The sequence below is a fragment of the Prionailurus viverrinus genome, chromosome A1 (genome assembly GCF_022837055.1).
Source record: "Prionailurus viverrinus isolate Anna chromosome A1, UM_Priviv_1.0, whole genome shotgun sequence".
In the NCBI taxonomy this organism is placed as follows: domain Eukaryota; kingdom Metazoa; phylum Chordata; class Mammalia; order Carnivora; family Felidae; genus Prionailurus; species Prionailurus viverrinus.
The window spans coordinates 14,170,277-14,186,730 of NC_062561.1; the positions used below are offsets into that span (position 1 = coordinate 14,170,277).

Genomic DNA, 16,454 nt, shown 5'->3' on the forward strand with positions numbered 1-16,454 from the left:
TAGTATTGGATAATACATTTTTTTTCTAATGCCATTTGTTTTAATTCTAGTGTGAAGAACCTGGTATATGAGAGATTATAAAGGTACAAAGTGGTGGATTTTTCCAGAAAAAAATTACATTTGTTTCTGGTAGGCACTATCAATTCTAGATAACATAATATAGTCAAGGTTATAGGGCTTAGTCTTTTTTCTGGTTTACCACTACTCTAGGGTGTAATTCTGTAGGGTTCCAACTTGAATCATAAGGATTTTTCTAAGTTCTCCCTGCCTTTGGTGGGTCCTAAACTTCGGTTTTTCTCCATAAATTTGTTAAAAGTTTGTTCAACTGCTGAGTCATTAAACTGCTTCTTCTAAACCATGTCCATATGAAAAAGGGGCCCAAATGCCAAAATCACCTCTTTTAGGATTTCTTCTTTTTAAGAATCATCATCAAATATTTGGCCCCTGCCTTAATGTTCCATTACCCTTAAAGAGGTATTTTTTCTTTCGGTTCGATTTCTGTCTAGTTGTTTAGCTGTTCTCAGCAGGAAGATCAGCCAATTAGTAACAGTGAAAATCCAAATTATTTTTATATAGCTAGTTTGTTTATTACCATATATTAAATTGAGTATAAGCATTGAAATAGCTTAGTTTTATTTTTTAATCACTACTGTAAACTAGATTATGCCATATCCATTTATTTTGTCCCTTAATTACATCATGGGAAAATTTGATTTTCTTATAATCTTCAAGCTATACAAAAGATTAGTCAAATATAATGTAAATTCTAATATCTCATCTAATAAAAATCTCTTCAGCTCTTTCGCTGGCTCTTTTTATATTAGGGTCTTAATGGCATTTCTCTTTCCTGTCTTTTCTTTAAACTTATCTATATTTTTACTCTTAAAGTAGGGTTTTCATAATGTGTCATTGGACCCAGCTTTTTTTTTTATTATCAATTTGACAATTGACAATATATTTTACATTTAATGTTATTACTGATATGGTTGCATTTATATCTATCAACTTGCTACTTGTTTTCTAAAAACTATTATTTCCCATCTTTTTTTTACTTTTTTTTATCCCTCTATTTCTGCTTTCTCTTGGATTAATAGGGCATTTTTTGTATCATTCTTTTTTCTCTCCAATATTGGCTTATTGTTTATTCAGCTGTAAAATATTTTCAGAGCTGCCCAAGGCTTACAATAAAAATCCTTAAGTTATTGCAGTCTTTATTTATTTTTTTATTCTTTTAATGTTTATTTGAGAGACAGAGCAAGTGGGGAAGGAGCAGAGAGAGAGAAGAGAATCCCAAGTAGGCTCTGCACTGTCAGCTCAAAGCTTGACACGGGGCTCGATTTCATGACCATGAGATCATGACGTGAGCTGATATCTAGAACCAGGTGATTAACTGATTGAGCCACCAGGCACCCCTAAATTTTTATAATCTTTAATAGTTTTATACTCTTTCATGTGTTGTGTAAGATTCTTATAATGGTTTACTTTTACTTTACTTTTACTCTGTCATCCTTTATGTTAATGTTGTCATATTTTACCTTTATATGTCTTTTTAAGAAACAATGCATCACTACTCTTTTTGCTGTGTAAAGTGCATTATCTTTAGTGCAATTAAAAATAAATGAGTTTAATATTTACTCTTATTTATCATTTCTAGCCTTCTTAGTATGTTTGTAGAAACATAAGTTTACATCAGGTATTATATTTCTTATTCTTGAAGAACCTCCTTTAAAAGTTCTTGTACTGCAGGGGTGTCTGGGTGGCTCAGTCGGTTAAGCATCCGACTTCGGCTCAGGTCATGATCTCCCTGTCTGAGTTTGAGCCCCGCGTCGGGTTCTGTGCAGACAGCTCAGAGCCTGGAGCCTGCTTCTGATTCTGTCTCTCTCTATCTGTCCTCCCCTGCTCGCATTCTGTCTCTGCCTCTCTCACAAAAATAAATAAACATTAAAAAAAAAAAAGTTCTTGCACTCCAAGGCATATACATGGATCTCTCAGTTTTTGTTTCTTTGGAAAAATTCTTCTCTGCCTTCATTTTTGAAAGATACTTTTGTTTGTTTGTTTGTTTGTTTTGGCCAGAAATAGAATTGTGGCCAACATTTTTTTGAAGTGGATTTGAAATAGATTTCATGCCACTGTCTTCTGGCCTGCCTCTTCCTGGTGAGGTCATTCTTTCCTTTTTCCTCTTTGCATGATGAGTCTTTATTCTCTGAAAGCCTTCTTTAAATTTTTGTCTACTTTTGGATTTCATTATTTTATTATGACAAATATAAGTTATTAATTAATTTTTATTGTGTTTGCTTCCTGGGATTCTTTTTTTTTTTTAAGGTTTATTTATTTTTGAGAGAGACAGAGACAGAGCTTGAGTGGGGGAGGGGCAGAGAGAGAGGGAGACAGAATCGGAAGCAGGCTCTAGGCTCTGAGCTGTCAGCACAGAGCCTGATGCGGGACTCGAACCCACGAACAGTGAGATCATGACCTGAGCTGAAGTCGGATGCCCAACTGACTGAGCCACCCAGGCACCCCTTTCCTGGGCTTCTTGCATCCATGGTTTGAGGAACTTAATCATTTTGGGAAAATTATTATTCATTATCTCTTAACATATTTCTTCTGACCAATTTTCTCTCTCTCCCTGTATTAGTTTTTTATTGCTACCATAATCAATTGCCACAAATTTAGCAGCTTAAAACAATACTCATTTATTATGACACAGTTCTGGAGGTTAAAAGTCCAACACAGGTCACATTGAAAACCCTGCTATTTGCAGGGCTGCTTGCTTGTTGGAGGCTTTGGAAGTAAACCAGGTTCATTCAGGTTGTTGGCAGAATTCAGTGCCGGGCCACTGTAGGACAAGAGCCCTGTTTATTTGCCAGTTGTCAGTCAGGGCTGTCCTTAGCTCCTAGAGAGTCCTTTTTCTAGTCCTTGCATGTGACCCCTTCATTCAGAACCAGTGAAAGTGTATCACATTCTTCTCATACTTGGGACCTCTCTGGCTTCACCTTCTGACATGTCTTTTACGTCTTTCTCTTCTACTACAACTCCCTGATGCCACCAAGAGGGTTTTCTGCTTTTTCAGGGCTCCTGTGGTTACATTAGGCCCACCTACATAATCCAGGATAATGTCCCTATCTCAGTGTGTAAAGCGTGAATTTCATTTTAGAGTCCCTATTGCCATGTAACATAACTGACTCACAAATTCCAGGGATTATGGTTTAGGTACCTTTGGGCAGCCATATTTGGCATACCACATTTTTCTTCTGGAATTTTAATGACATTTATATAGACTGTTTGATACTCTTCCACAGCTCTTGAATGCACTTGCATTCAAAGAATATATATATTCTTCTTTCATTTTATATATATATATATATATATATATATATATATCCTCCTTTTATTTCAATATGCCTTTTTTAATTGGCCTTTCATCAAATTTGCTAATTCTTTCCTTAACTTTATTGAATCTGTTGATAAGCCCATTGAACACATTATCTTTTTTCTCTATTTTTGTATTTCCATCATTGTGTCTTTTTTACAGTTTCTTACTTTGCTAAAATTCCCTGTTTATGCACATTGACTTATCTTTTCAAGTATTAATTAACTCCCAACATGTTAAACATAGTTATTTTAAATCTCCAATAGTTCCAACACCTGGTTTCTCTGTGATTCTGATCCTATCCTTTTGTGATTCTGACTTTGTCGGTTTTTCTTCTTTGTATGTCTTGTACTTCTTGGTTGAAAACTGGACATTATCTATAGATTAGTCATAACTGACATGGTATTTATCCTGGAAAAGGGCTTGCCTCTTATGCTAGGCCTCTCCTATTGTAGCTTAAATTATTCTACCCAGGAGTTGAGCTAGGTTTGTGTTTTCTTGTTTTAAATACTCTCACTGCAACTCATGCCTTAAATTTCACTACATTTACCTTGTCTTTATGTAGAGGCTGACTTCTCAGAATGTTTTACTCAGTGTTCCTATTGAAGGCTTTCTTTCGATCCTATATTTCCTATATTTCAAAGAGGTTCCCTCCACAACAGTCGTCTGCTGTATCTGTACTGGGTACTTGCAAGCCTGGTTTGTGGTGGGCATGGGTTGTTTCCTGTTGTTCTGCTCCAGACTGGGTTTTAGGCAAGTGCTGCCCCAGGTCTTGTGTGTGGGACTTGCTACTGATCCTGCCCATTTGCAAGTGGTTGGAGAATCTCTAAATATCAGGACTTCCTGCTCTCCCTCAGAAAAGTTTTTTTTTTTTTTTTTTTCTGTTCCCTTTCTCTAGCTGCAAAAGGCTCTCTCTGGTACCCTGAACGTGACCGGTCTTGCCGCCCTGTTCTAAGACAGATAAGGCTTTTGTTCCGCAGAGGTTATAGAGAAGAAGGTCCAGGCTGGGCTTTATGTCTTTTCTACAACAGCCACCGCTTCCCTTGCTTAGCCTGCAGCGGTGAAAGGACTTTCTCAGTCTTCCATGCTGCCCCCGGTCTCTCTCATGAGTAATGGTGAGGTTTGTGGACAAGAGCCTGCAAATTACCGCAGACTCCCCTTGTGCTTGCAGCTCTGAAGATTTCATTCTCTCACATTAGCTCACACTTGGACTCGATCAACTTATTAAAAGTGTTAGCTGATTTCCTCTTACCAGTCTATGGAGGACCCAGTGTTTCTTCTTCCTGGGCTCTGCCCCGAGGAAGCAAGTTCTTCATCCCTCCCTGGTCTTTCTTCAGATTTCAAGCCTAATTGGTTGTCCTGTGATCTCAGCAATCTGCTAGATCCTAAAAGTGCTATAATTCTATATATTTTCTGGCTTTTTCTTGTGATCAGTGTGGGAGTGACCATTTCCAGCTTTCTGCATCTTAAGTGGAAGTTTTCTATTTTTTTTTAATTTGAATTTATAACTCATGATATTTCAAATTGTATTTTCAAAAAATATTATGTGAGCCAAGCACTATACTAACAGCACCCATTAACAGACTACAGTCACAGGAAAGATATTCTCAGAGCACTGTATACAGGCGTCACCTATAAGTGGGAAGGGAGAACTGGTCTGAGGAAAAGTGAGGCGATTGGAAGGGAGGACCTAGGTCATTCTGTGGGAAAGCACTAAAACCAGGAGTGCCTGGCTGCCCCAGTCAGAAGCATATACAACTCTTGTGTTAAAAATATTATTTACTGGGGCGCCTGGGTGGCGCAGTCGGTTAAGCGTCCGACTTCAGCCAGGTCATGATCTCGCGCTCTGTGAGTTCGAGCCCCGCGTCAGGCTCTGGGCTGATGGCTCAGAGCCTGGAGCCTGTTTCCGATTCTGTGTCTCCCTCTGTCTCTGCCCCTCCCCCGTTCATGCTCTGTCTCTCTCTATCCCAAAAATAAATAAATGTTGAAAAAAAAATATTATTTACTAGGAAAAGTTTTATTATTTCATTTTTATATCACCTATTTAAAAGACAATTAGCCTTACTCTTTATAGCACTAGGTCTGTTGTGTGGTCTCAGTTAAATGACATATTTTCTGAACTTTATAGTTAAATTTTATATTTTATTTGACTAGTTCACTAGAAAGGAGGAGTATTTCCATTTCAGTTTGTTTTTTTTTTCTTTTTGTCTGAGACACATGCAATTAACAATTTCCAAACATGCAGTGTAAAAAAGCTTTTATAGCTATCTAAAGACATCCCAGCGTTACATTTCTTAGACCTTGAAAAAAATGCATGTTTGGAATTCAATTTACCTTATAAAAGAGTGAATAAAATACTTCCTTGCAGTAGAATTCTATTGAGATTCAATTTCTTAATCTTCTGTAATTTCATCTTCTTTCTTAATCTGTACTCATGCACTTGAAAATGTGTATGATTCTGTTTAAAAAGAATAAGGAGAAAATGTCAGTTTTTTAATTTAGAAGTCCATGTGGAGATAAAGTAGGCAAGAATTTTTTCAGCTTCACGTGTTCATTAGTTGCTATAAACCTAGACAGTTATAGCGGAAAAAACTGTTTACCAGTAGGTCACAAGGTTACAGAACCTAAGATTCAGGGCACATTTACTCTTCACTTGTCTAGTATGTTAAATTATATTTCACATTAGAAACTTAGTGAAAACTAAACAGAATATTTAAAGTCAATGTTTGTCGATTCCCAGTTATACTATGTAGCTGATTAAGAAATTACAGCTTATGGTTTTGCTTCATTAATACTCTCCTAATCTTTCCTTTTTATCTAAGTTTACTTAAGCAAATCACTTCACTTACCTATGCCTATATTTCCTAATTTACATAGGAGCATTTGAATACTGAAATCTGTTGTGGAATTTCACTAGTGTAATAATTTCTTTTATATATGAGTTGTATCTTTTATTGTACATTACTTAAAGTTACATAATTACTTTCATTCTAGATTTTATTATTATATACATAACTTTTTTATGATGTAAGAAGTGAGTAAATTTAAGAATTTTAATGTACCAAATTAAATTATCAAGTATTTATTATATTTATGACATGCTAAAAGGACCTAGGAGGATACAAAAGTTAAAACTGAAAGTTAGAATTATAACTTTATGAAGTGACACAAACATAAAGGAGTTTATTAAAATAAAACTCACAGGGCACCTGGGTGACTCAATAAGTTAAGCATCCACCTCTTAGTTTCAGCTCAGGTAATGATCTCATGATTCATGAACTCGAGCCCCGCATCAGGCTCTGCAGTAACAGTGCAGAGCCTGCTTGGGATTCTTTCTCTCTGCAGCCCCCATCCCTGCATCTCTCTCATTCTCAAAATAAACAAACAAACAAAGAAACAGACAAACTCACAACATAAGCAGTGTCCTAAATGAAAGTAGAATTGTTATTATTTTCTAGAATTCTAAACTTTATCTGAAGTTTACTTTCCTTTAAAAGACATTGTGAGGAAGCTGTAACTCTTATTGACAACAATGACAAAACCCTGTCCATTTTCCTCACTGTAAAAAAGTGAGGATGAAACATTTCCACTTAGCATAGCTTGTTGTTTGATAGAGCTATCTGGCAGTATTATTTAATGATGATTTTATGTACTTAAAACATTTGGTCTCTTGCTGGGTAAAATGTTACTTTATCCCTCATTAGAAAATTAAAATTATGGTTACAGGATGATATGTAAAAGCATCATTTAATATTCTATTGAGTTTTATAAGAAATTAGTTGCTTATTAAAATCCTATTTTGCGGGGGTTGCAGAGGGGAGGTGCCTGGGTGGCTCAGTCAGTTAAGCTTCCAACTTCAGCTCAAGTCATGACCTCACGGCTCGTGGGTTCGAGCCCTGCCTCAGGCTCTATGCTGACATCTCAGAGCCTGGAGCCTGCTTCGGATTCTGTGTCTCCCTCTCTCTCTGCCCCTTCACCCTTGTGCTCTGTCTCTGCCTCTCAGAAATGAATATATGTTTAAAAACACTTTTAAAAAAATCCTATTGTAGGGATTCACTCACTGAGAAATGTCTGTTTTTATCCATTACCCTTAAGATAATTAGTACATATGTATACACACTCATGTAAATATTTGCTTAGATTAATTGAAGTTTCTATTTGATCTGTAACTTAATCACTTAGAACACTATTGTTGCAATTCTGATGCTTCTAAATCATACATAAACCCATAAATTATGGGAAAAAGTCATAAGCTAGGGAAAAAATACACCTGGATTTAATTACACAATAGTATATTATGATAATATAACTGATGTGGACCTTTATACATCTAAAATTTTTCTAAAGTAATTTCACTCTCATTAATTAATCTTAAATAAAAATATTCATGCTTCACTCAGAATTCAAGTACAGAAGCAAACAACAGCATCTGGATTTTTCTCCTTTTCATAGGTTTGCTCTTCTCATTCTTACTCATCTTTCCTTAAAGGATGGGATTACTTTAGCTGGGAAGCCATAGGACATGATCCTGGAGATAAGAAGGAATGAATTAAGTAGACGTGAAAAAGGAGCTCTGTCCATCTATATTCACTAAAGTCAGACATAACTTACTGTGATTATTTTATGACTTCAGGTAGCCTTGTCTTTGCTAGCTATTTTATTCTAATTTACTAGTAGTAAATCTTCTCACTGAAACAGTTATCCTCCAAGTGTGTTTCCTGGATCAGCAGTAGCAAGCCACCTGAGAATGTGTTAGAAGTGCAGATTCTCACAGTACACCCAAACCTGCTGAATCAGAAGTTAGGGGGATGGGGTCCTAGGAGTCTGTTTAACCAGCATTACAGATGATTCTAATCTACACGAAAGTTTGAGAACCATTGTGTTAAAAGAAGGTTCTAGGTTCAGGAATAACGGAGTAAGGGAGAATATTGAAAATTCTGTTTATCTACGGCAAGTCTTCACAGCTGCACCCGAGTCCCTTTCTTGCCTCGAGTTGTTCCTCCAGAATAGTCTTTGTGGAAGTGCTCACACCAGTTTTCTGAGTTTTTGTCTAAAACTGTTCATCCAAATAAGAGAAGAAAAAGTCAAAATGAAGTGCTAATGGTGAGGCTTTGAGCACACAAATGAATCAGATCATGCTATTTCCAAGTTAAGAAAGAAGGAATCCTGTCTGTTCCCTTATCCCTATTTAATCATTTCACAATACAGTTCTTTAGTTTTAAGTATTAGTAATATATGGAAAATTATTCTGTGATTAATAACCTTTTTGGCATTCATGTTTTTCCTCATACGTAGCCAAAATGTTACTTAGCTTTGTGGCTGAACTTTTGTTTTGAAGCATTGTTCAATTTTTTGCCATAGATGTCTTCGATGTAGAACAGTGTGTGTTCATCTACCATTGTATTATTATAGTGATTTTGTTTTTTTAAGTCAGAGCCACATTTTGTAAGAGTAAATATAGTTTTGTTGTATTGGAAGAGTAGTTGTGATAAGAGCTACCGTGACTGACCTCTCACAGTGTGCCGGGTATTTTTCTGTGCACTTTACATGCCTTAGCTCATTTAATCCTCACCAGTCGTACTCCAGTCATCTTCATTTTGTAGGCAAAGGAAGTCTTAATGTCCCACGCTCCCCTAGGTCGCCTCAGAACCAGCATTCTAGTCCAAGCAGTCTTACTTCAGAGCACTTACTTCTAAGACAGATAGTTAGATGTTACCAGATTATTTATTTGCTTGAGCAGAATTATTTTCTTCACCTCTGTTCTTTTTTAACATACACTACTTAAAGTATTTTTAAGAATGTCAAATAGTGTTTATATAAGGCCATATAATTTAATGAAATAATATAAATCATATTACAGGGATCAATAACTAAAAGTAGATGGGCTTATGAGGTGGAAAATGCCTACTTTAGCACAGCAATTTACTTGTATTACAGAGGATTCTAGTTACTGCGTTATTAGTCTAGCCTTCCAGGGAATTTTTAGGTAACTCTTACGAACAAAGGTTAATTCTTTGTAACCGACATAATGATCCCTGTAGGGGGTGTTCAAAACAGCTCTCTTTCATAGATAGAAGGATAGTCACAGAAGACATAAAAGAACAACTTTTCTTGAAGCTCCTTAGAGCTACGACCAGAGTCTATGGCCCTTGCAGGTTACACAATCCCAACAGCTTTTCACGGAATAGTCATTCCACGTTAGCTGAAGTCTTCAGAGTAGCCTTACGTCTGATGCGAAACCGTACAGGGTGTCCCTTCTACTGAAACTGGTACGATTCCATGGGTTAGAATTGTATTTTCGTGATTTTTCAAGATTTTAATTTAGAAGTAAACTTTATTTGACTTTTTATATTGAATTATATTTACTAGTCTTTATGTCTTAATTTCAACAGCATCACTGCAAAACTTGAAAGAGCTTTAGAAAAAGTTGCTCCTCTTCTTCGTGAAATTTTTGTAGACTTTGCCCCATTCCTATCTCGTACACTTCTTGGCAGTCATGGACAAGAGCTATTGATAGAAGGTATGATTTCTCTCTCTATTCTAATTATTTTAGTTTCCTATAATGTATCTCTTAATCATGACGTAATTTGTACTTCTGGAGGAATATTTATTGCCAAAAGAACGTAAAGACATTGCTTCCACAAATTCGAATACGATACTCCTGTATGCTTTCTTCTTATTCATTTTTTAAGAATAACATGTTTTCACAGTCAGTGCTAATAACAGAATGGAGAAGTGTGAAAAAGTGTTGGACTAGGAGACTCTGGCTCTTACAATCCTAGTCTACCAGGGGTGTGGTGTAGCCTTCGTTAGACGGTGTGTGTCCTATCCAGTACTCTCTGTAAGAGCCGTGCTTCTGCAAGTGACTTCTTACTCCCCTAACGTTTGTAATGTGACAATTCTTCACTGAGACAATGTAAAGAAATACTTAACCTGGAGTTGATGAAGTTGGTGTCTCTTACTCAACAGCAGCTTCCATGGAGTGAGGAGGGAAAGCAGATAAATTAATTGTTGTGAAGATTTAATTAATGCACCTGTATTAGGAGAGCGGCTTTGAAAATATGGTTTTCTGAAGCCTTACTTCTTTAACAAGTTTGTTTTATAAATATTCATGAGCTTCAGAAAGGGGTAATCTCAATATCTAGATGATCCTGTGAGGACATAATGGCCGTAGGTACTGTTCCTTGGATTTAGCAGCCTTACGTATATATCCTTTTGCTTTTCACTTTCTATTTACTGTCATTTTCCTGTGACTGTTCTGTCATTGTCTCAACTGCTTTTACACAAGGGAGGCAGTAATAGTTAATAACTTGACTCGGTTAGCTTAGAAAGTAACTTAGAAAGTTACATCCTTTCTGTAAAATGTAGTCAGTGATAGCACCTCCCTCGAGGGTTCTTGTGAGAATTAAATTATTTAATGCCTATAAAATGTCTTAGAACAGTGACACATGGGTGAGCTATTCATTTAAAAAAAAATCACTGAGTTCTTGTTCTAGGCCAAGCATTTTCTTAGGTACTTAGAATATATTCGCATATCACAGACAAAGATGTGGAATCTACAAAAGAAAGCAAGTGAACAAACAAACAAAACCAGAAACAGACCCATAAATACAGAGAACAGACTCTTGGTGACCAAAGAGGAGAGGGGTGGGGAGATGGGCAAAATGGGAGTGGCAGACACAGGCTTCCAGTTATGGAATGAATAAGTCACAGGGATGAAAAGTTACAGCATAGGGAATACAGTGAGAAGTATTGTAATAGTGTTGGATGGTGACAGACAGTGAGCATAGCATAACATACGAAGTTGTTGAATCACTATGTTGTACACCTGAAACTAATCTAACGCTGCGTGCCAACGATACTTTAATAAAACAACAACAAAACACACCTTAATTAAGAAAATATTCCCTGCCTTGAGTTTATATTCCACCAAGGAGAGGACACTTAGATAAACATTAAACACAATAAATAAATTATATAGCATGTTAGAAGGTGGTAGATGCTACGTTAAAGGATAAGCCCAACACAGGTTTGGGATGATAAAAACAGCAGGGTCAGGTTGCAGTTTTAAAGAGGGTGATTTATTAAATAAACCGCAACTTGACCCTGCCGTTTTTATCATCCCAAACCCTGTGTTGGACATATCCTTTAACGTAGCATTTACCGTCTTCTAACATGCTATAGAGTTTTAAATAGACCGGTGGTAAAAAGTACATTTAAGCGAAGACTTACAGGAGGTGAGTCATACACCTTACTAGAAAAACATTCTAGACTGAGAGAATATTTAGTGTAATGACCCCATAACATGTGTTACTTTACAATAAGAAAAAAAATCAAACATTATTGAAAAAATAAATCTTAAATGTTTCCTCATTCACTTAAAGTCTTTCTTCTGTATTTATATATGTCTTTTCCAAAAATGATTTGGCAAACTTATACAAGAATATATAAATAGTGGTCAAAATGCTAAAATAAATGGAGGATAAATTTAGAAATGTTAGCATGGGTCCTGTAGTGTTATTAAAACTGGAACACAAATCAGCACTAAGTTTGCCAGCAGCCAAAGCAAAGAAGGAATTATTTTAAGTTATTAAGACTCACATTCCTGGTTCCTCAGTGACGGTTTGTGACAGTTTTAAGCTCTAAGGAATTACAGCCAGGTAACTATTAACTGCTTTATGTTGATCAGGCAAGACCCCACATACGTAGCCCCTTCCCAGAATTTGCCATGATCAGACACCTGGTCTGTTTTTTTTATTTCTTCCAGTGCTACAGAAAGAAGGTAGAAGAAAGGGCTGGGTAGGTAACTGAGAGCTGTTTTTCTTGGGCTTCCCTAAGTTTACCTATAATACTCTGAATTGAGTACTCTGAAAGAGTATTAAGAACATGCCTCTTGGATTTTTAAAAAATAACTATGCTAAAAATGAAACATTGGAACAAGGTATATATTGAAAGTTCACCTTGTTTTCATCTGGCAGAATACAATTTTATGTTCTAACTTTTTGGCATCCAGAGTTTATCATATTTTTTTAAAGTATGTAGATGTTATATTCATATTCTTTTTTGTGTTAACATTACTTAGTACAATATAGCAAATGTTAGAATTTTAGGTTTAATTTTTATTTTTTTAAATAGAAAGTTGACACACTTAGGATTTGTCCTCCAAATTTCTGCCAAACTATACATTCCAAAAACCTAGAAACATCTGCTGTATAACAGAACAACATTCTATATCTCTCACAATTTAGTTACAACTTTCCTTTTCAGACTCAACTAGTCTCCATTCTCTTGCTATAGAAAACATTAATTATTGAAAACAAGTTACACAATATCACATTTCCTTGTGTTTCTACAACTATGTCTTCTGCATTGGATCTCTTTCCTTTTTTCTTTCCCCCAAATTGTTATCATCCTTTGAATCCAGCTTCTTATTAATGTCCTCTATTCTGTAATCCTGTGTTGTTTTATTTATATAATTTTAATAAAATCATTCCTCACTTATAAATAGGAAGTATCTTATTGTTTATGTTGCATTGCCTAGCTAATAATATTCAGTATTTTCTCTATACTTGACTAGAAAATTATTTTTGTTACTAATAATTTCTGGAAGAGGTAAGTTTTGAAAATAAGGTGGTAAGACAGATAAAATGTTGTGTTCTATAATAAGAATTCTCCATATTGATCAGTCATCCACAGTCACGAATTAGCTGCTATGCTCATCCAAGGTGTATTCTTGCTTTCCACCCCGGTCTCTGAAATACATGCCCTTTCATGTTCTCATTCTTGAACATGTACTCTAGATCATTCTTTTTTTTCCCCCCTCTCCTCCATTTCCCTTCTTTCTCTAATTTGAAACACTTCCTCTCCTCTGAGAAGAAAAACTATCAAACTATTATAAAGGACTCAGGAGATTTACATGATAAAAATACCTTTATGCTAGCCATTGACTTCAAAAAGAGTGCTTATAATGACTAAATCTCATTGCTTTGACTTTGTCATATATATCTGAGTGGTAGGAACAAAGTTGGGCTTAGGTAACTGAAGATACTTGAATGTTATGAAAAGGGAAGGGAATTATTCTTAATTTCAAATAAGAATTTATTTGAATTGCATCTTTGTTGTTTTATATTCATTGTTAATTTATACTTGTATTCATTTGGTTTTTTATAGAATAATTAGTCATTGATATTTTACATTGTCTGTGTCCTTTAAAATACAAGCTAAAATAGTGTCTTTCAATGATCTTATCTATCACTTTTTTAGTCAACCTGTGTTAAATTACTATTGAATGATTCTAGAGTACTCAATGTAGTTCTTACCTTTTAAGGTCACTCATTGACAGTAGCTATTTTTATATACCTTTCCTGTGTTTCTCTTGGAAATAATTAAGGATTTTTGAAGATAGCAGTTATTTAGAACTTAGTGAACTTTATATAAGAATAATTATAGCTTTTAAATCTGTGAACTAATGCATAAAAATTAGAATAGATATATAGGCAAGTATCAAAATCCACCAGCTCAAGGAGACAAAACAACTGTTAGTCCAAAATTGTTATATTTATTTGACTTGCTGCACTGATGCAGGATACATTTCACAGGAATAGTGTGGCTTCTCTTAGAGTTTGGATTTAAAGGTGTAGGTCCAGTTGTACATTGGGGGCTGACTGTCAGGAAGCAGATTAGACCTTGCTCTCTATGTCTATATGCTCTCTATCTCATAATATCTCTACTATGCTCTATTTATACTCTATTACTATCAGTTAAGATTGGGGTGGATGAGAAGGGTGAGGTTGGATGTAATCTATAGGCTGCCTCTTTTAGAAGCTCTACATATAGGTTGAAACATCTTAGAAAGAGATGATAGCAGTGCAGAAAATGTTACACTAAAGCGTCTGTTACTCTTTTAGTGACATAAATAAATATTCTGTTAAGTCATATAATACTCCAGAATATTTAAATTTCCAAGACTAACACTTTTTAAAAAAATAGCCTGTAATTTTCACTCTACCAAAAGAGAACATCACTGAAATGTTATTATAAAAAGAATGATCCTGGTCAAGGAGGCCATATCACCCTCGAATCATTCATAGTAACAGTATGGCCAAATAATTAGAAAAACTTGCATATGTTTAATTCAAAAATTATAGATTAAAATATCTGTTCAGAAGTTATTTTAAAATGGCAATAATACAAAAAAAATGAACATGACAAATTCAGTGTAGATGGCAATGCGGGGCATGCTTTTTAAATAACCCTGAATTCCTCCATGAAAAACAGACAGAACCCTAGGCTTTGAAAAAATAATTACAACAACAAATGAACATTTACAACAAAACTAGGTGACAACGTATCCTACTGAACTCCAAAATATACCGGGTTGAGACACAACACCTACAGGATAACACATGGATCAGCAGAGGCATGGTAGAAAGTGGTGGGAAACGAGACAGCCTCTGAGGAAACTGGTCTACGAACACTCACTGGAAAACCCAGAGGGCTAAAACCCAGCAGCTAGAATAGAGAGGGTTTTTACACACTGTAATAGCAGATGAGTTGAGGGGTTCCATGGTAACAACGGAAGGGGCTGAGCCGTGTAGGCCCCATGAGAAATTAACCAACCTGAGTTATCTTCCAAGACAAAGTCCCACAAGGAGAAGAAACTACTATGAATAGAACCCAAATGGAGCAACAGAAGGGCAAGAGAGACAAAGAGAAAGTCTTCGTAAAACTGGGGAACACCAGGGCACCTAGGTGGCAGAGTCAGTTAAATGTCTGACTCTTGACTTCAGCTCAGCTTGTGAGATGGAACCCTGCATCAGTCTCTGCACTGAGCGCAGAGCCTGCTTGGGATTTTCTCTCCCTCTCTCTTTGCCCCTACCTTCCCTCCCCCGCCTTTCTCTCTCTCTCTCTCACTCTCAAAATAAATTTTAAAAAATGGGGAAGATAAGCAGAGCTAATAGATGTCAGAGAGTACGCTGTCATATTTTTTTTTAAATGACATGAAAAGAAACAGAAGAGGGATCTCTAGAACCTGAAGAGGAAAAAAAAAAAAGCTATTCTAAGAGTTTGGGTAAGTTAATGTCACATAAAATAACCAACAAAAAGTATCCTAATCCCACAAATTACAACAAGAAAAATGAGAATAAGTAGAATAATACCCTCTCAGCCCATGAAAGCAGGACAGAAAACAGATGAAAAGTTTTTCAATGAGCTAAAAAGACATCAGAAAATAATACAGGATATGAAAGAACAATTTATATCAGAATTTAAAGAATTAGAGAATCTTATCAGTGTGGTTATAGAACTTAGGAAATAATTTGAAATAAAGAAAAATTATTTTAGAAATGAAGGTTAAATTAGAAGAAATAAAGAACTGTATAAATTCAACAGTTAAGTCTGTAAGAGTAATATAAGGTAAAAAAGGAGAAATAATAAATATTCAAAAAATTACTAAAGGGAATGGAAAAGATGAGAGTGAAAAGGACAGATTTAGATTACTTAATAAATATAAATATAAATATAAATATAAATATAAATATAAATATAAATATAAATATAAATATAAATATAAATATAAATGAGTTTCCAAAGAAGAAACCAAATAAAAGAATAGCAACATAATAAGACCATAATTCAAGGAAACTCCTGGAATTTGAAAAAAAGAGAGATTTTAAATATATATATACATATTTAAAAAGCACACTGAATATCTGAGAAAATTACTCAAATGACCAACACTGAGACACATTCTAATAAAATTAATGAATTTTAAAGAAAAAGAAAAATAATCTCAGGCATCTAGATAAAAATACAAATTAACTTGGGGAAAGAGAATCAAATTGTCATCATAATTTTTGATGGACATATTTTCTACCAGAAGAAAATGGGGTAGGATATTTAAGATACTCTAGGAATGAAAATGGCAGCCAAACTGGCTTTCATGTATGAAAGATAAACAGATAAACTGTTACAATGAAAGAATTCAGGGAATATTATTCCTATTAGGCTCTCCTGAAGAATCTACTGTAGAATAAGTATCAGGCAACCTAAGTGACTGGAGAGTGTAAACATGATAACCCATGAT

At 35.2% G+C, this 16,454-nt stretch overlaps 1 protein-coding gene across 9 annotated transcripts in view; it reads left to right on the forward strand.

Moving 5' to 3' along the window:
• NBEA (neurobeachin) overlaps window positions 1-16,454 on the forward strand; it is a 680,460-nt gene that overhangs the window by 277,720 nt on the left and 386,286 nt on the right. For all 9 annotated transcript variants that reach the window (XM_047854707.1, XM_047854709.1, XM_047854711.1 and 6 more), the window contains one exon: window positions 9,763-9,890. In XM_047854707.1, the coding sequence (XP_047710663.1) occupies window positions 9,763-9,890 (128 nt within the window). The remainder of the gene's footprint in view (window positions 1-9,762; window positions 9,891-16,454) is intronic.